Raw genomic sequence first — 20,437 nt, forward strand, 5'->3', positions numbered from 1 at the left:
GCCTGAAATCACCAGAAGGTTAGTAGGGTTGCAGTGAAGCCACTTCATGGCTCTGAGCTACTTTATGGAGTGCTGACTAGTATCTTGGGTTAGTATCCACTATAAAATGTTTCTTTATAATGTCAAGTTCTCTCTTCTGGCATCTTCCTCAGGTTGGGACAGATGATGAATTACAAAATGAGTATCAGAAACACTACGCACAAAATCAGAAAATTCCAGACATGGGTCAGGATCAGCTACTCAGAATGATGAACGTGGTTTAATTTCCCTGAAGGACCACAGTAAAACCCTACTTCTCACAAGGAAATATGACAGTGTTTGATCTTTTTGTGGTGCATGTGTCTGGGGACCAGGTTCCCCCATTTTCTGTAGGCCTTTAGGCATATACAGTAAACTCTTTCGTATCCAGCACTCTATCATGTGGAACTCTCAAATAACTGGCATTTTAACCATAAGTAAATTTGAGTTATGTTTTCCGTAAGTACAGTACAATGAAAGTAAATACAAATAAAAACACTATAAGTTTACAGTGTACAATATTATTGTTGGTAAATAAAATACTCTGAATACATTTTTGTTTCTTAATATCTCACGTTCTTTATCTTTAGTGTTATGCATTGCTAGGTATACCTCTTTATTACCCAGAATAACTGAATATAAGACATTTTCCAGGTCCTGGGGCTGCCGGATATGAAAGAGTTTACTGTATTTACTTCCCCTCTTTAACCTACACTGGTTTTGCAGTGAATGCACTGTAGTTTCTCAGGGGGGTAATTTGTGTAAACATTTTAAAAGGAGTATTTTTTTTAATGCTGACACATTGCTAAGGTGGCTACTTGATTACAAGCTGTGAAAATGAGTATGTTGGACTGTGCTCACAAATCACAATGTATTGACCAAATTGCTTTGTGCTTATCTCTGCTAGGTCTGCAGCGCGACAGTATTTCCTCTCTCTTTTAAATGTCAAAGTATGATTTGGGGGGTTGTTATTTAAACATACTGACCTGCACAATAACGAGAAGTATTTTATTTAAATGTCTTAAGTGAGAGCTAGTCATAAACGCTTATAATCTGTCATGCTCTGACATCAAATGGGTTACTATAATGAGAATAATTCAGCAGTGAGATCTACAAACACATATTCCCTGAAGGATTCTCTCTCTCTCTCTCTCTCTCACACACACACACTTTTGTTATGGGTTTTCCCTCCTGCCATATTATGTGTTTCCTTGGAGAAATGAAGCTGTAATCCAACATGAGAGGAGGTTGTGAATTGGAAGAAAGGAAAGAAAAACAAAAAATACAATTGTTTGCTATGTTCTGACCATAATATTAACAGTGAATAGTGATTTAGGCCAGAACATAATTGTATGTGACCAGGATGCTTGTTACGCAAGGCTTCAAGTGGCCTTTAATGGTAATCTGTGTGTGTAAAAATCAAATGTAATACTACGTTATACCTTAATCTTCCCCTTGTTATTAGCTTTTACTATAAAACTCACCAAACATGTATTTACCCTTTCCCTTGTTTAGTGGAGAAACTCTGAGTCACAATAACGATAATAATTAATAAACAAGAAGACTTCTGATGAGATGGTTGCTGAGACCAAAACAAGATTCTTGGTAAAATTATTACTTTTTTTTAGGAGAGGAGGGAAAAGAAAAGTATATGCTTGAGTGGGTTGGTTGGCAAAGAGGGGCCATGCTTTTGAAATGCAAATGATTTTGAAGAAACATTATGAAATCTCAATGACCAAAGCATACAGGTTAGTACCAGCACGGATGTATCGACATGTCAAAGGAATCAACCCACAGAGGTTGCACAATCATCATGCATGAAAGGCAACAACGAAACGTATAATGATTTGATACAATATTAGGGAATAGGTAGTACTCAGCATCTCCTATCCAAGTTATTGTAATTCCAGGTTATACTGGGATGCCAGTCAAGAGAGAAAAGAAACCCAGAATTTTGTTCTCTGTTTGCCTGATTTGGAGCTATGGCGGTTCAGTAACTCTGACAATTGTGGCCATGTGTTTATCTATTACTTTAGTGGCTACTGTCACCAAATTAGCAATTTTTGCTGCTAAATGCTTCACCTCATCTGCCACCTACTCATTTTCCATTGCGATCTAAATCCCAGTGAATTGTAGTGATATCAAACACTGAAAAAGCGACGAAAGATATGCATCTAATTCATGAATATATTAACATCACCACCTGATACCATTTACACAGTTTTTTAAAAAAAATTACATATGTGTAAGCCTTTGACAAAATGGGATCTGCCCCAATTTCATGAATAAGGAAAAATGAGGAGCAGCATATTTTGATGTTCAGCTTTAGCCAGACACTGACAACGCCAGTTGAAGTGAATTGGAGCAGCAGGTGCTCAACATATCTGAAAAACAGGGCTGAGATTTCTAAAGCTGGAGATCCAAATTAGAGGCCGCTTTTGAAAAGATGGCCACAAAGAGACATATCCATGACACTTGTAGCGCTAATCCACAGAAGTACATCACTAATCTCCTTTGTTCCTGATCACATATGGGGATATTTAGCAAGACACGTTGTTTGACTTTATTATCCTATTATCCTATTGTTTTATTCCACTATGGACTTGTGTACATGATTTCAAAAGCATATTAATATGTTACACTTTAATTGGTCTGCACAGATACTCCTGCTGTGTAATGAAAGTTCCCTAAACCTAATGCTGTTTAATATAGTACCATGTTAAAGCACATTAGGGAACATTTAGTTTGCACGAGCAAGACCTACATGGACCAAGTGCTGTGCAAAATATTATTAGTGTATATTACTCTATTGCATTGACAAACCCTGCATAAAGCACCATGGCTAGGTCTACATGGACCTGTAGTGCCAGCAGCTTCATGTTAATGAGCAGTCTTGCAATTGCAAATGGCTGCTCATTAGCATTATCACATGGCTAATTAACATAGCTGCACGAGATCTGACTGCTGGCAGAAGCTGCTGCTGGCAGTAAACAGGACATGTAGACGTGCCTCTGTCGGCAAAAACCCTCTCTGTCCCCAGCCCCTTATGCCCGAAGAGGGGTTTTTTCCTTGCAGAGGACCGCCTATACGACCTGTTTACTGCCAGCACCAGCTTCTGCTGGCAGCAAGATCTTGCGGGACTATACTAATTATGCTAACAAGCAGCCATTTGCAATTGCGAGACTGCTCATTAGCATGAAGCTGCCAGCACGACAGATGTGTATAGACCTAGCCCATGTGAATATTTGTGAACTATGATCTTGTATTAAAACATGTGCCTAAATTTAGTAGAATGACTGGATATTCAGTTACTAATGTTTATCTCACAACAATCTCCCAAAATAGTTTTATTACACACCTTTCTTCCATGTGCTTTGAGGCTTCTACTCTTACATCTTTTAGTTTAAAACAAACTAAATCAATGGTAGACAACTGCAGCCTATATTAGATAAACAAGATAATGTTCTGTGACAGAGAACATGGGGCTGCTGAAAAGCTGACCAAATCAAGCTGTTTGTAATCACATTGAAGCTATGCTCTTTTAGTGACCCCTGGCTACCTTACTGACAAGGCAGATTTAAACTTAAGTTCTGAAGACAGCTGCTTGTCTACTCTCCCTATGACGTATAGTATGGTCAGCCCAAGGAGGAGATACATTTCTTGGCACTAGCGGAGCATGTAATGGGACAAAGAGGGTTCTACATTTGGAACAGTAATGTCAGGAGCGCAGCTGGTCGCTAGACTACCAAGCAAGCTCAGCTGAGCTCAACGAGCCTCCTCCAAATAGCCATGCTTCCTGAGAGGGCAGGGTGGTCAGCATCCTTGCTAACTGAGCCTTGCAGCTGCAGAAGCACAGCAGCTGCTCATTGCGTATCATGCCCATAGCTGAGCCTGTCCTGCTATTCTCTTCTACTTCTGATTCCAGCCTGCTTCCTTATTCCAGCTTGTTCTTGCCTTGATTCCCAACTGTTTCAGCCTAGCCCTTGCCTCCTTGCAGTGATTATTACTCACCGGCAACCTGTGGCTTGGTGTCCTCAACCCTGACTTGGGCATACTCTTCCGCTTGGGGTTCCTGATCTTGACTTCTGCCTTTTGGCTTGTCACTTGAATCCTGGATCTATGTTTGCCATTGCTCCAAACTGCTACTACAACCACTAGGCAAGGTCCTGCTCCACTCATTCACAAGTCAAACAGTTTGTTAGAAAAACCAAGTTGTTTTTTACAGCATGGGCCTCAGAGGAGTCAGACAAGCTGAATCAGAATGCCAAGAGGGCTAGTTTAGTTTGCTTTGACATGAAACCAAAAGGAGGAGTGACTCATGGCTCTCACTATGTACTTTCTATTTTTGAGTAGCTTTATAAATAGCTTTATTAAAAAGGCAGAATGCCGGATAAACTCCAATTCCAGGATGAATTACTTGAAAGCAGGTGAGAATTTGTTCCTGGTGCATTCACAGCCATAAGGTCACCAATGTGTGGCACTAAAAATATAAAGGATAGGAAATAGACAGAGATTTTTTCATATGGCTATGTACAATTGCTGAAAAACTGATCCAATTTCCCCTCATGTGCTACTGCCACAAAAAGAAACCAGAATCCTCAACTTCCTCTGCCCCTTTGATCTTGCCCTGTGATTCTCACACTTCCCTCCACCAAAATTTTATGATGTGTCTGTCAGATTTTTGCATTGCTTTTGAGAGCACTGCCTAGCTTGACTGAGCGCAGTGTGTTGGCAACTAAGTAAAATCCTGACGACTTAATGCCAGCACTTCAAAGATCAGGATTTTCAGAGTAAATTTAATTTGTCTCCCAGCACATCAGAGCAGAGTACAGCAACTTGGCAAGGAAAAGCAATTCAAGACAGCAGGTCCTGAAATGCAATTTCCAGATGAGCAGGTTTTACACTGCATTCTTGCCCAACTGCCTGGACTTATTATTATTATTATTATTATTATTTTACCAATGATAAAACAATATTATTAATAATATAATTATCAGCTGCAGCATTTTTACATTCAGACATTCTCATGCTACTGACACAGCTCATATGCCAATACAAATCTCCAGCAGGCTCTTTGTGAATCTTTTGCTCAAAAGACACCAAAAACTCACTGAGGAACTGACGGATCATTTTAGTGGCTCTGCTGTCACTATTATACAGAGACACATCTACAGCTATAGAGGAGAGAAGTTTGTTAGGTAGCTCTCTCAAAACATACAAAACAAACTCTTAACTTTCAGGATTAGCTGTACTTATGTATTTACTATTGATATTTATCTTATATTGGCACCTAGTGGTCCAATCAAAATTGATGCAGTTCTACATAGGAAGAGAGGCCCATGCCATGAAATGTGTAAAGTTTATGAAAAAGGCATTCTTTTCTTTTAACCTCCCTGAACATCCTCAGTATTTCAACCCCATGCACAAAGTATAGGACCCTTCCTTCTTTTTCCCCTGCTCTACGAGTCACACACTGCCTGAGTCTTGATCATTCTTTCACTGGAGTAAGCCTCTTTTCCATTCTGCCCACTAGGAACAAGAGACTCTTCATGCTATTTTGAGTCCTATGGCCCCCATGTACATCTCACACATTTTCTTCCAGTACTCCAGAGTAAGGTAATTAAGGGGTGGCAGAGGTAGCTCAGTGGTTTGAGCATTGGCCTGCTAAATGCAGGCTGGTCAGTTCAATCCTTGAGGAGGCCTTTTAGGGATTGGGGCAAATAGATGTCAGGGATAGTGCTGGCTCCTGCCAAGAGAGCAGGGGACTGGACTAGATGACCTCCTGAGGTCCCTTCCAGCTTTAGGAGATATGTATCTCCAATCATGTACTGATGCAAAACTTTAGTTTTTATGCCCAATGGGCTGATTCTAGCTACAAAAGCTTGTTATCTGGCTCTTGAAATACTTCTGATCACTGAAAAACAGTGTCCAAAATGACATCTCCCCTTCTCCTGCGGATGCCAAGCTTTGTGACTGTCCTAGTAAAGCACTCTAGGAAGATACATATTCTTAGCTTTCCATCAAATGCATAAGTTAATTTGTGCTTCACATTAAATCCAGTCCAGAGGCAGCAGGTTCCTAAACTAAACAAATTCCTATACTACCAATCTGTTTTAACAGAACTATAACTCCTATGTAGAGAACATCATCTCTTCTAAATAACTAAAGGGATTTAGCCAAAATTGGAAGTGAGTGAGTAATCAAATCAAAGTATCTTTGAGATTTCTGACAATTCGGAGGTTTTATCAGAGAATCAATCACCTCTTCCCTACTCAATATACCCTGGCTTTCCCAAATTAAAAATGGTTACTTTCAAAGGAGGGAAGGACTGTTTATTCTTGAGTTATGTGGTTGATCTCTAATGGCATGAACAGCACACAGCAGTCCATTTGATGGATGAGTAACAAAAAAGTGTCTTCCCAAATCACTGGCTCCATATTCCTGTGTGGAATCTACAACCTACAGACACCCAGGACTCAAAAATGATGGATTTGCTTTTCGGTAAAACAAAATTCCAGATAAAAATGCATTCCTCTCACTCTGGCACAAGAAACAATTGTGTGCAGTGTGAAGTTTCTGCTGTCCTTACCCATTTTTATTCGCTATTTAAGATGATTTGCAATATGCATCTTTATAAAAATCACAAAGCAGATGATTCTTGCCTCTCTTCAATTTGACAAGTATACACAGGCTAAATTTCTTACTTCAAGAAAAATCTGTATATGGATCTGCTCCCAAATGCAAAACATAAGCAAAGGAAGTTCATTGGAAAGGAGGGGGGGCAGGGCAGGAAAGAAAGAAAAACTGCCAGCTTGACCTAAATGACTCTTTCTTGGTGTAAGGAGGAGGGGAAAGGTGTCTTTAAAGAAAAACCCATCAACCTTGTTTTAGCAGATCAGCTAGAAAGCACAATTACAACTGTCATTAATATCTTTCCTTTGATCCCAGACTCACTTAAGAAACTTTGTATACACAGAAATCACTTCACCAAACACTGAAATGTAGCAGATGTTTAACAGTTCACAGGAACACCCGCACAACTGTTTAGGCCAAGAAGCAAATACCATATTATCCAACTGAAACTATAGGGAGATTTTTTTGGATGCAGAATGCTTTCTCCCTGGCTGAAATTACTGCTTGGGTATCCAAGCTTTACTAATAGAAGGCAAGGTGGGGCTTATTTCAACTAGATTTGTTAGGGCTCCTCTTGGAAATCCAGTCTGGGAGTCTTTGGAAGGGCAGGGGAAGGACCATCTTGAGGTTTAAGCTATGTGGATGTTCTGAAATTCAGGTACAGTAACTACTTCGCAGCTTTCATCTTACACAACAATTGTCTATTAATGCTAATAGGCTTCGAATGATTAGATTTTTATGAGTAAATGTCGCTAACCACCAATTTCACTGCTCATGCAGAAATTGATGGACAACATTCCAACAATGACAAAAATGCTTACAATAATTATAGATAGGCAAGGTATGGCAAATGCTGCTTGAGAACTTATTACAGTTTAAGGTAAATATGTTTATATATTTTCACATGTGAGGATGACAATTTGTGTGCTAACCATTATAAAGCTTTAACCTTTTGGATCTCAATGTCTACTATCATAAAATAATTAGTGTTTGATTCCCCCCACAATTTCCCATAACTATGAAAATTTAAATAGATAAAAATAGGAAAAATCCTTTTGTGTAAATGAGAGAATTTAAAACCAGTGCAAATTTAAAAATGCTTAAAATAAACAGATATAAGTCATTGAAATGATACTAAAAGAAAAAAAAAAAGAATTCTGCCAGAGAGAGGACTGGGCAGAGGGACGCTTTTTGTAGCAGGATTCTATTTCAAAGGCAATAGATGAAATGCTCCAAGTGCTGGCTCCAATTACAGCTACTAGTTGCTGTCTTAGCTTAGTTTACTTTGGGGATTTCACAGCTGGCAGCCTTACATCTAAAAATGGCCTGGTTTGAATAAGCATAGAAACTTGAATGAGTACTTAACCTCCCTGAACTCCACACCACTTCCCAGTTGAGAAAAACAGCACCTCCAAGTTCAGGGGAAAGATGGGAAACAATAGGAAGCCCTACATCTCACCCCAGGAGTAATAAGAAGAGGTTTTATTATGGCACTTTAAACCTTTGTGTGATGCTAGCACTGCATGTCACAAATGTGCTTTTAAATATCCTGATTATAATTGTAAACCTAAATTCCAAGATCAGAAGGGTTAAACTGGCAGACAATGCAGTTACAAGACTCATCCTTCCGAATAACAGAACCCACTATGGCAAAACTTACTGTATCTAAGACTTAAAACATTCAGAAGATACACTTGGTTGTAATTCACATTTTTAAAAAACTGCTACTCTTCCTCCCTCCTCCCCATTTCTTCCTTTTGACATTTTAATGCATCATGTCCGTTACTATATTTCCTCACCAATGGCTTCTAGTCCATCAGTAGCCTTGTATTATCCAGGCTGTGGAGAACATAATATGGGAAAAGTGCTGTGCTGGCACTAGCTACATGAAATATGAATTATAAATACACCACAAGGGAGAAATGCGGATAGAATGTCTCTGTGTCACATATAGATGCTCAGATATCTACCTGCTGTATACTAAACACACACCACAGAAACAATTACTCATCTTGTGCAATAACAATGGTTCTTTGAGGTGTGCCTCCTTATGGAGGTTTCACGGCACTCCCCCTATGGGTGCTCCAAAGTAAGTGTGTTTGCATACCAGTGCTATTGATTGGAGAACTTTGGTAGCAGGGTCTGTTCAGCCCATATACACACTGTCTGTGTGTGCATGTGTGAACTGACTTCAGATCTTCTCTACTGCAAAATCATTGACAAGAACCCTGAAGCAGGGGTAAAGTGGGCAGGTTGTGGAGCACACAAAGTCACACATCTTGAAGAACCATCGTTACTCAGAGTAACTTTTTCGAGTAGTGTTCCTATGGCTTCTCCATTGTAGATGACTCCTGAATAGTGCCCACCACTGGAGCCTGGGACATACGCACTGAGTATGGTACAGACGACAGTACTATTGTACCAAAACTGATTTCTGCAGCCAAGTCTCCCAGGGTAGCATAGTGTTCTGCAAAGGTGTGAGTACATGCCCAGGCACTGGCCTGGCAGATTTATGCTGTAGCAGAGGTCCATCCCTGGTCAGGACAATTGCACAATCCTGTGCTGTCTGTTACCGTTCCCAAAACTCCACCTCCTTCTGACATCACCCTTCCCACCCCCCCACCCCCATGGCATCCTGTCTCATGGACACAGCCTTGGAAGTTACTTGGGGGCCCAGCACAGGGTGGCAGTAGCTGTCAAAGTGCTGCCACAGAGCCTATGTCTAGACAAGAGAGTTTTGTTGATAAAATGACCATTTTGTCAACAAAACTCACGGAGTATCCTGATTCCCAAGGTCATTCAGTAAGTAGACAGAATGCAGCACTTTTGTTGAGAGCTGTACCCTGCCCACCGCGAGGAGGAAGAACACTTCTGTCGACAGAGATCTGTCAACAAAAAGCCGGTCTGGATGTGTTGTGGGGCCTTCTGCTGACAGAAAAGGCTTCTGAGACACTGGGCAACCCAGTCTGCTGTGCTTCCAGTTGGCCGTTTTGCCGAGAGAGAGTCTGGGCAGTCCAGCTGCTCTCTGTTGACGGAGTGGATCACTCTTTTGATCTGCTCTGGCAATCTGGATGTGATCTGTCAACAGAAGTTTTGTTGCAAGATATCTTCCAAAAAAACTTCTGTCAACAAATCCCTCTAGTCCAGACATAGCCAGGGAGCGCAGGTGGGCCCAACTACTGCTGTTACCCCGCGCCAGTTCCCCCAGGAGTTCTTGAGGTTGCATCCCTGGAGGATGGAGTGAGATGGGGGAAAGGGGCAAGCCAGCGGCAGAAATGGGCAGGGCTTGGGGAACGTTAATGGACAGGTCCCCAGGGCCGGATTGTGCAACTGCTCTGTCTGGGCATGGCCCACAAGCTGGGAGTCTGAGACCCATGTGGATATATGAATGCCCTTGGAGAAGGTGAAAGAAGCAAAGACCGATCTTGTAGAGTGAGTATATATTGAAGATATGGGAGCTACTCTGTGCATCTGGTAAAAGAGCTCAAAACTCTTCAAGAGTCTCTGAGCTAAAATCACTGTAACTTCTGACCTACCAACAACGGAGAGAAAGAGAACCAAGACATTTTTTAAAAGCTCTTGTCTAAATAGAAGGCCAGCTCCTCACATCGAGCATACGAAGGATGGCCTGACTATTATCCTGATGAGGTTTGGGATTAAAGGCTGGAAACTGAATAAGCTGACTATTATGAAATGCAGAAGTCACCTTGGGAATAAATTTCAGACGTGATATAAGAGTAACTTTGTTGGAGAGAAACACAGTGAAAGGGGATAACTATTAGAACCACTTTCTCCCCTGTCTTGCTCACTGAAGTGATGGCAATCAGGAACATTGTCTTCATGGAAAGATTGATTAATAAACATGGTCATGGCTTCACATGGTAGTCCTTTTAACACTGGATTAAGATCTTATTCAGGAGTGGGAAGTCTGGATTGATGAAAGAAGTTAACTATGCCCTTGAGGAACCTCTTCATAGTCAGATGGGAGAAGACTGAGTATCCTTCTACTTGCTGGTGGAAGGGTGCAATTGCTTCTCAGGTGAGCTAATAAAAAAAAAATCTTGAGATTCAAGAGATAGCCCAGGACTCCCGGTAAGATGGCTGCATTTGTGGAGATGCCTTTGAGCTGATGCCAGTTTTGAAACCTTTCCCACTTTTGTAGGTAGGTACGACCAATAGCTCGTTTTTGTACAATGTCATAACACCCCGTATGCCATCTCAAAGCAAGATGTATCCAGGTGCTGGATCCAGCAAGGAGCCAGGTTCTCAGTCAGAGAATCTGCAGACTGAGACAGTGAGGATGTGTCTCATTCTACAATGGCAGGTAGGTAGTGATAGGAAGGGTCATGGGTAAACACGGTGCCAGTCGTGACAAGCAAGGGTACTATGTCTGGTGAGGTAGAAGCAATCAGTGTGATGCTTGCTTTTTCATCTTTTCACTTTCAACAGGACTTTCAGTATGAGAGAGAATGGGTAAAGACATAAAGAAGACCTATGTCCCAGAGAATGGAGAGCATCTGCCACGGAATACTGCCCATCCTCTGCTCTGGAGCAGTACCGTGGTCATGTCTTTACCAGTAAGTAGCAATACTGTGAGTGTCCACCACTGTCAGAAAATGTTGTGGAGGAACACCCAATCCATGTCCCATTTCTGATTGTGGGGGAATTTGCAGCTGAGGCGTCTGCCATTGTGTTATATGCTCCTGATAAGTAGGCTGCAGATATTATGACATTGTAGAAAAAGCAACAGTTCCATAGTTTTAGCACTTCCGTGACCCAGGAGGGTGAACTGGCCTTTCCTTGCACTAATTTTGGGTGCCAAACTTCAAACAGGTTGTGTTCCATTTGTGAATGCTGTGCACCTACCACTCCACCAAAAGCCAGTGGGAACCCTCGGTACTCAGCAGCTGTGATAATCAGTACTTGTAAGTATCTCAAGCTGGGCACCCACAAATTGAGGAGCACACGTTTAGCGGACACATCAAAATGTATCTGTTCCCTTTTTATACTCTTGCATGTGCATCCACTTGAGAAAGTCTAAAAATGTAAATTCATTTTTATAGTGAGTTCATTGACTCCATCTATGACAACTGCACAGATTCAAACACACCTGATTTTATTCACACTACAGATATATCCACACTATCAAGTCTTTAAAACTGTAGCTTGAGAAAAAGACTTAACTCTTTAGAGCAGTCTCTTCCGCAAAGGCATCCACTACTCCCAGCTTCCCAGTCCTTTGGAACCTGATCCAAAGTCCATTGAAGTGAACAGTAGTCTCTCTCTTGATTTCACTGCACATGTAATTAGACCCTTCATGTAGAATTCTTACCACGATAATAATCTGTTTTTTTAAAGCAACTGAGATATAAAAGGAAGATACCTCTTTGTAATCCCTCCTTATTATTTTCTTCGGCATAGGGGAAATAACTTTATATAGTATTAGAGAGTTATTTTGCACTGCTTACTGTCAGTTGTTACGTAGGTCAAGCATAAACATTCTTAGCTATGTAGATTCCTCAAATCCTGGCTTTTCATAGACACAAAGGGCTTGGACACAACTTTCCTTCCTTTACCTCCAGGATCTCCGTTTTCATTCAGAAAAAACTAGGCTGAGTACATGACAGGGACTAACACATTATAAGGTTTCATTTGATAGGAAAAGCAAGCATTCTGTGGGTGACAGGATGCAAGCCAAAGATAACATAGGGCAGGTTGCAAGGCTGGGTCAAACTCTCATGCAAACTGTGTGATGCATTCCTAGAACATTCCTCTATAACCTCTCTTTCTCTTCTAATCTTTCTTTATCTTTTATTAAATTTAAAGGTGTTCTGGGAGAACGATGACTAACTATAACTCACTGTGCATCTCACATCTTGATCATCCAACTTTGCTTAGGTAACACTGATTTTTCTGCCACAGGGGAAGTGATTTTACTCTGATGCATGCCATTTAAATTCATTTTCCACAGCTGCTTAATGTAGCTTGGCAAGCCACAGACAGTCCAGATTTCTACATCTAAACGGGGCTCCTGAGTTTATAAAGGACAGATCTTGTGGGTTAGCAGCTAGATAAATGTTTCTCCCCTCTGATATGTTGCTACTGATTTAGACACTGACCTTGAATGCTACCACAACCAACTGATACAAACAGAAGGCTGTAAAACTACTGTATAACTTTCTCATTGTTTCCCTTTACTTCTCCATACAAGAATATCTTTCACACTTACAAAGAGCAAATAACTTTTAAACCCCACATATCTATCCTACAAACTGAACATAGATATGGAAACAGGAAACATGGTGTTATGTACCCTGGCATAAACCAGGATCCATCTTTCCATTCCAGCTAATGGCAGGGGGTGGGAGGGATGGGATTGGACGGGACAAATCTGGCTATTTTGCAGCTGCTACCATTTTAAGTAAAGAGAACCAATACTGATTTTGATAGCAGTTTCTCAGGCTTCTCTTCTGAAGCTTCTTGACTTTTTTTGTACGTATGGTTATATACCCAATAAAAAGTTCAAGGGAAAACTGAAATTAAAACCTGCTGACGATTGTGAAGGCACTGGAAACATGGGACTTGGTATCTCCTGTTGGCTAATAATGGAGATAACGTCACAGAGGGAATTGCAAGATGCATGAAACTAAGGTGAATTCTGGTACTGTGAAAGATCATCAAGCAGGGTGCTGGGTGTAAGTAGGTTTGTATATATTTCCTACCCTACCCCACCCTCTATGCTGTGATTTGTAACAGTGCTGCAGAAATCACAACATGAAGAATTCTGGTGGAAAAAACATTAGAGGTGTGTTTGAAGCTCATACTTCATATTGGACACTTCAGCATGTGTAAAACTCCTTGTAGGGAGGGACTAGCAGAAATTTTTCAAACACATACCCTTACAGCCATGACGCAATGAAACCTTTTAAGTCCCATTAATGAATCTTGTAAATAAGTCTTCTGTCAAAAAGGGGTTGTTGTATTATGTGAGAGTAGCTTACTGCAGCTGTAGTAATGCCAACAATTACACCATCACAGGCATGAAAGCAGTGTTTCTACATGAAACAATGTCAACAATGGGGGGAGAAATTACGCCTGGAGTGTATGCTGTGGTGGGTTTCCTTCTTTTTCTGTGATGAAGTTTTTAATTTCCCTCTCAGGCATGAAGGAAACAGAGCCATGCCAAAAGCCATGCAGGGTGTGTATAAGTGAGTGACATGCAGATTTTCATCATATTGTCACAGTGGAGTTAGTAAAAATAAAAACAAAAGAACAAAAACCCCCCTCTATGATGCAAATATCTGTAATTCTTTCACTTGATTTTTGAATTCCTTCAGCAGCCAGATGGCATGTTCATAAACATTTAAAAAAATTGCTAAGGTCCCACAGCAAGTCCAGTTTACATTGCTACCTACCCGTACTGGTCAGGCTGGTGCATCATGGGAGCCTGAGCGTTGCCATAGTTGGGGTGCTGTGAAGAAAACATGGGGCGTCCGCCAGCCCCAGACTGGCTGGGATAAGCAGGCGACCTAATGTATGGTGGCCTAAAGCAGAACAAAAGAACAGCTTCTTTGGATTTGTTCTGTATCACAAGTATGAATCACCCTGTCAACTACATTCCTTCCACATATAGGTATGGAGGGCTTGCAGAATAAGGCCACAAGCAATAATGCTGTCTCCGATACACTTAACCTGGGATCAAGGGAAGAAATGTTGTGCTTCCAACCCTTTGGAATAAGAAAGGGTTGACAGGTTTCCCCCAATTTGTAGCTTGTAAAAGTTCCTTTTTGCAGTAAAGACCTGCTTAGTGCATAGTTCTTCCTACAGACGTTGGATGACTAGAATTGGCAACGTGATGAAAAGGTTTTGAAATGGTGCATTTTTGACCAGACAAAGCTTGAAACTGAAAGCAAGTCTACAAAACTAATTTGGGAGGGAGGTGTGAGGTGGAAGCAGGAAGTAATTATCTTAGCTATTAATCAACAACGGGCATTATCTCCAAACTGTAAGACAAATCACAATGACATACATTCAATTTATTACAATTAATTCTTTCACTTTTAATTAAAATGTTTTTTTGTCCACCCACTTGTGCTATTATAAAGAAAATGTTTCTGCATTTGCAACAATGGCTAATTTATTTCTTTTAGCCTGACCTACAGATTATACTCTAAACCAGAAAGACAGAGCCAGACTTCTGTAAATTTTACTTGATAGGTTTGCTAAAACAACCAAGCCAACCACAGCCTGCTGGTCCACAGACATTTGCAAGGATCTAGGCTATTTTGCTGAACGGGGGTGTGACTTATTTTACTAAAAGGGAACATGAGAGCTTTTCACTAACACTTAATAGTAGGGGCCACTTGCACTCCAAAAGCATCAAACAAGAAAGCAACATGCACATAAATATAGTAGCTTCCTATTTACTTTTGACATTGTCTTAAAATTACTGGTATCTCCCATTTCAAAAGTACCATTGCAGAATGTATATTAGAATTTTCTCAATATCTATACATGCTTATGTGCCCCTGTGGGCGCGCAACACGCACGCTTAACAGGCACATGCATAAAACTTTCATACACGTAAGAGGGGAACCAGGCTGTAGTAACCTTAGATATAATGAAACTCCTTTATTATAGCAAAACAGACTACAATTGCCATAGGCAACGTAGGTTGGTGGCCAGGCCACATGAGTGGCCCTCCTTCATCTCTGTAGGCTGCACGATTGTCGTGATCAACGTGGTCTCCTCAGACAGGGTAGTTTTGCTAACTGCGTTTGAGTACGTAGAATTTGCAGAGTGTGCCAAATGAACTGTAGCAGGACTTTGACTGGATGCAGAGGGAACACACAGCTCTCATACATTAAAAATACTCAAGGGCTAATCGATGGCTTTGCCACAAGCCACAATGAACAAGTGGCAGTCTGTAGATGTGCTGCTCTCAGGAGCAGACAAGAAATGAGCTAGTGACTCAGAGTCACAATCTAGACCCCAGTTCCTCCCTTGTTAGAGGGTGGAAGTAATTTCCTCCCGTTTCTACCCAGTGCAGCTTTCTAGCCAGCACAGCTGTGCTGGCGAGTGTGTTAGGGAGGAGCCAAGTCTCTCCCACCCTTCCCCATCCCGGCCTACTGGGAGTGTGGTCCCAATGGAAATGGCCCCCACAGCGCTGTTACCTCAATATGGACAGGAAGCCCAGGAAAATAAGGGGAGCCTGGTGCCCCGTTACTTCCCTGCACAGGCACACAGCCAGGGACACAATCTGGCCCTAAGCTACAGGGTTCTAATTCAAATATTAAAACTCTCCATTTTAAACTGTAAGAACTTGTTTTTGGCTCCTGGTGTCACCATAGCTCTGTGAGATTTCCTGTTCTAAAAACTTACAGTGCCAGGAATCATAATGGACATGACAAGTCCTCTCCTTTGCATGTTCACTCCTTGTAAGGGCAGTTCACACCATATATGGCTGTACTGTGCTTTCCCTTCCCTGTTAAGATTGTTCTTTCACATTCCTTTTTACCCCTAACACGTATAGGACATATAACAAGAGCACACATAAATGAACACACACGTCTACATCCCTATTACTTTAGAAGCTTCTGAAATAATAGCAAGTTTCTACTTGTTTAAAATCCTTTCATTTGGATTCATACCTGCTCTGAGCGGAGTTTGCAGCTGCCTGCATCACTGCAGCAGCTGCCTCCTGTGCCTTACGGTTCACGGTTGGCATGGGTGGGCCCATCCCAGGACCACCCTGCAGAGACATGCCAGGAGAATTGGGGGTCATACTGCCTATGTTTCCAGGAAACGGTCTGCTCTGCATCCCAGCTGACGGCATCCGTCCCAGGGGCATGGTACCACATGGCTGGCTTGGCCCCTGTCCATGCATCTGACTATTGGCATTCATACCCATGCCGGGTCCTGGGCCACTGTAACTTGCGTTAGGCACCCCGCTGTATGTTGACGGTCTGGAGTAGTTTCCTAAACAGAACAAAGAACAGAGAAAAACATAAAACTTTTCATTTGATGTTTCCATTTAGCAAGTTGCCTGCTGGAAAATATTTAGGTAGTCAAATAATTTGAGCAACACAGGACATGAGTCTGAATTTCTATTAACCTTTAGAACTGTGGTATTTTCTAGACTGATAGCCCTACAAATGCATAGGGTATTATGAATAAAGAAATGCACTGAATCTAAAGGTTTAACCACTGATATTCAAAGATGTGTTGAACACTGAAGAGACACCTAGGGTTAAAGAAACTCCCTATATAAATTATTTTCTTACACAAAATTCCTTTTATTTTTCCTCACTTCATACTTCTGTAATTCCAGCACCAAAATTTTCTCACTGGAGCTTTGCTCCTAAGGCTTCTGCGCCTAATCACAGTGTAAATCTACAATACAGATATGCCTGAGATTCTAGGACTATGAATCTTTTATCTTCCCTTCAAAAATACCTTTTGACCCTAGTAGAACTCAGTGTCCAACAAAGTTTCTTTTTGCTTCCCAAACAGTTCTATTTATCACACTGCGAACTTTCTCCCACTGCCCTCCTAGTCCATATTCCAGCTGCTGCAGGCACAAACATCAATGCAGGCTCACAACACCGCCCCCCAACCCTGCCCCGCCATTTGTGTTTATGCTGCAGATACAGCCTGTGGGTCTGTGGGCAGTACTCAATACAGGAGAGGTGGGGTATGACTCCTGAATTGTAAAACACTGAAAGATTACTAGCTGCCCATCAAAACATGTATATGGACATTCTAACTATACCAAGCATCCCCTGAACTGGAGAGGGAAGCTCAAACACATCACTACATCAAAGTACCAGCACCTCTGCCTTCATTTGGAGTCTTTCACAGCTATATGAGAAACAGTGGTACTTCGTATTTAAACCAGCTCTCCACATATACAGATTACTTTACAAACACTTCCTACAGACTCCTCAACATTACGTAAGTCGCTGCATTTTACCTTTTTCTTCAAATGTGAGTACTCATTTTTTCTGGAATATGAATAATCTTGCTTAAAAACAACCACCACCACCACCACCACCACAAAAACAAAACCAACCAACCAACCAACCAAAAAAGAAATAAAAAAACCCAATAAAACCCAAAGAGCATAAGAAAGGAGAAGAGAGGAAGGGAGATTTGACAGAAAGAAATATATATCCACATTGTCCTGGATTGCTCAACTGTTTTTCAATTTCTTTCCCCATCACACACCACTTAAAAGAAATACAGCTTCATTTCCTCCCCCCACACCCCCAAATTGGATGACACAGAGTGGAATATTCTACTTTTTCTCAATATTCCCACGCCTATTTATGTGGCACAGCCAGTGAGGTCCTTCTCAGAAATGAAGAAATAAGACACCTCTCTCTACACCCCTCAAGCTACCAGAAAGAGAAATGGTTAGAATATAAGGAGTCCTCTGTCTGCTCTTGTTTATATTGAAAATAAATATATTAATCTATCATTTGACTGTATGTGTAATTAATTCATATATTCATCCCATTTTACAGTGTCTAGTTTTTTGTCCTCAGAGCCCCGGACCCTTTTAATTGAATCATTCAGTTACAAGTTCTCTTCAGCGGAAACATACGTGACCTATGCTCTCGAAGGAACTGAAAAACACTTTATTCTTGTTTTAGAAACCTAGTATCTATGAGTGGTTGCTTCATAGAAGGATCCCCACAATGTGGTTTAACAGAGATGAAAGCGTCCAGATTTAGCTGTACTACAAACACTGTGCCCTGTTATTCTCTATCCTCTTCTAGTCATAGCCATTGTCAACTAACCATTTCTATTCTTGAAGAGGGCCAATTATTGATGCCTCTTTCAGTCAAACCTCTCCAATCCAAATATGTGGCCTACAAATGAGAGCTCATAAAAGCTTTCCATAGCTCTGCTTACCTTGGAACTAGTAACACACAACTCAGCTACTGCCCTGATTTTATGACTGCTTGGTACTAGATAGACTTGTACAAGAGGGCTGCCTGTACACACACAGACACAGAGAGAGAGAGAGAGAGAGAGGGAGAGAGAGAGAGAGTACAGCCTGATAATATGTATTATAGTAAACTCTTGAATATCTGGCAGCCGTGGGAGCGGGAGAGTGCTAGATATTCAAATATTCCGGATAACAGAGAGGTATACCTAGCAACGCATAACACTAAAGAAAAACAAGATTAGACAGTAAGAAACAAACAAAATAGAGGCAGAGAACTTTATTTGCCATCAACAATAGTATTGTGCACTGTAAAATTATACTGTATTTGCTGTATTTTTTGCAATAACTTTCACTGTAGTGTAGTTAGGAAAAACGTAACTAAAATTTACTTATGGTTAAAATGCTGGTCATTTGAGAGTTCTGGGTGATAGAAAGCTGGATATGAAAGAGTATACTGTATATTCACACTGTACATAAGGTACTTTCCAGTGAGGAGCAAATTGAGCCCTTTGTTAAGCAAGTATTAATCCCACAGAAGTCCATGGTAATTATGATCATTTCAGCCTATGCCAGGGTCAAATTTTGCCCTGAATTCCTATTTTTTTCACTATTTTATCAACTAAGCTCTAGGAAATATCATTTAGCAGCATACATGGAGGGGCAGACATTGATGGAATTATTAGTTTGATACTATATTCTGCATGAGGAACAGAATATTTCTAATTCTCCTGCCTCCTTTTGGTTTATGGAGATCAGTCAATCAATCAATCAACTCTAGACACACATGTGGGCTCAGCTAAAATCATCTTAGTCCAAGAGTACAGGAAAATGATATCCTTCCAAAAAAGAAAACACGTTTCCATGTCTTTTTCCATGGGTTATTCTTTGTTAATTGTTAAACACTTCCTCAATACCTCAAGTATCAGCTATTCTTATTCCATTCCCAGGCCACAAAGAAAAAAAGAAGCAGCCAAACAAAATAGAAGAGAAAAAGCCAGAAGTGCAATCTTATTTCCATGTTTCTCTAATAGATTAGTAATTTGCTGGCAGTGGCTTTGACAGAAAACAGATGGATGCAGCATTAAACACAATGAATGCAGCAGATGCTGGGCCAGCCCACATCAGCTGGACGTGTCAGGCAGCCAAATCCAGGAGCCCACACTTTTCGAGTGGGTACAAGCTTGCCACAGCAGCTTTGGGATAGTAGTGAGCAACCTCTACCTTCTGCAGCCAATGGTTTTCAATTCCAGCTCACCCCAGCCAATTAGAATGAAATCCAGAAGTTTCAAATGGAGGGGGAAGCAATCAGTTACTTGTAAAATGATAACTGGAATTAGATAAATGCAAAGACAGACCATAAAATCAATTAAGATACTGACAACCTGCCAAAGGTTGAAACTTTAGTCCCATGTTCATTGTTCTGCTCAGGTATTGATGTGCACGCAGCACAGTATGGAACTGTACTAAACATTCTGATACCTGGCAATTTAGGCAACTAGAGAGGTGTGAAGAGATAAGTTTCTGAATTAACTATAGTTTCAGATTCATGGTATTGAAAACAATATACACAAAAATGTTTAAAAAACTGTTTACTTTCCCATTTATCTATCAAACTGTAGTGGTGCTTTGCTTCACAGATTTTAGGACTTTTAAAAGAGGCCCATATTTAAATGACTAAGTAATAAACAAGGCTATTCTTGATTAGGGGACACAATCAAGTGACAGCAACGAAGGGTCCTGTGGCACCTTACAGAGTAACAGAAAAGTTCTGAGCACGAGATTTCGTGAGCACAGACTCACTTCATCAGATGCTGGTCTTGGAAATCTGCAGGG

The 20,437-nt window shown here is 41.0% G+C and overlaps 1 protein-coding gene across 15 annotated transcripts in view; it reads right to left on the bottom strand.

Annotated features, from left to right (window-relative positions):
* Positions 1 to 20,437, bottom strand: part of ARID1B (AT-rich interaction domain 1B) — a 462,469-nt gene that overhangs the window by 72,829 nt on the left and 369,203 nt on the right. For 9 of the 15 annotated variants that reach the window (XM_074990332.1, XM_074990326.1, XM_074990320.1 and 6 more), the window contains 2 exons: positions 16,302 to 16,629; positions 14,067 to 14,195 (listed from right to left, as the gene is read on the bottom strand). In XM_074990332.1, coding sequence (XP_074846433.1) covers positions 14,067 to 14,195; positions 16,302 to 16,629 — 457 coding nt within the window. The remainder of the gene's footprint in view (positions 1 to 14,066; positions 14,196 to 16,301; positions 16,630 to 20,437) is intronic. The other 6 variants (XM_074990329.1, XM_074990331.1, XM_074990328.1 and 3 more) reach the window with 1 other exon arrangement.

This window comes from Carettochelys insculpta, chromosome 3 (genome assembly GCF_033958435.1).
Source record: "Carettochelys insculpta isolate YL-2023 chromosome 3, ASM3395843v1, whole genome shotgun sequence".
NCBI lineage: Eukaryota > Metazoa > Chordata > Testudines > Carettochelyidae > Carettochelys > Carettochelys insculpta.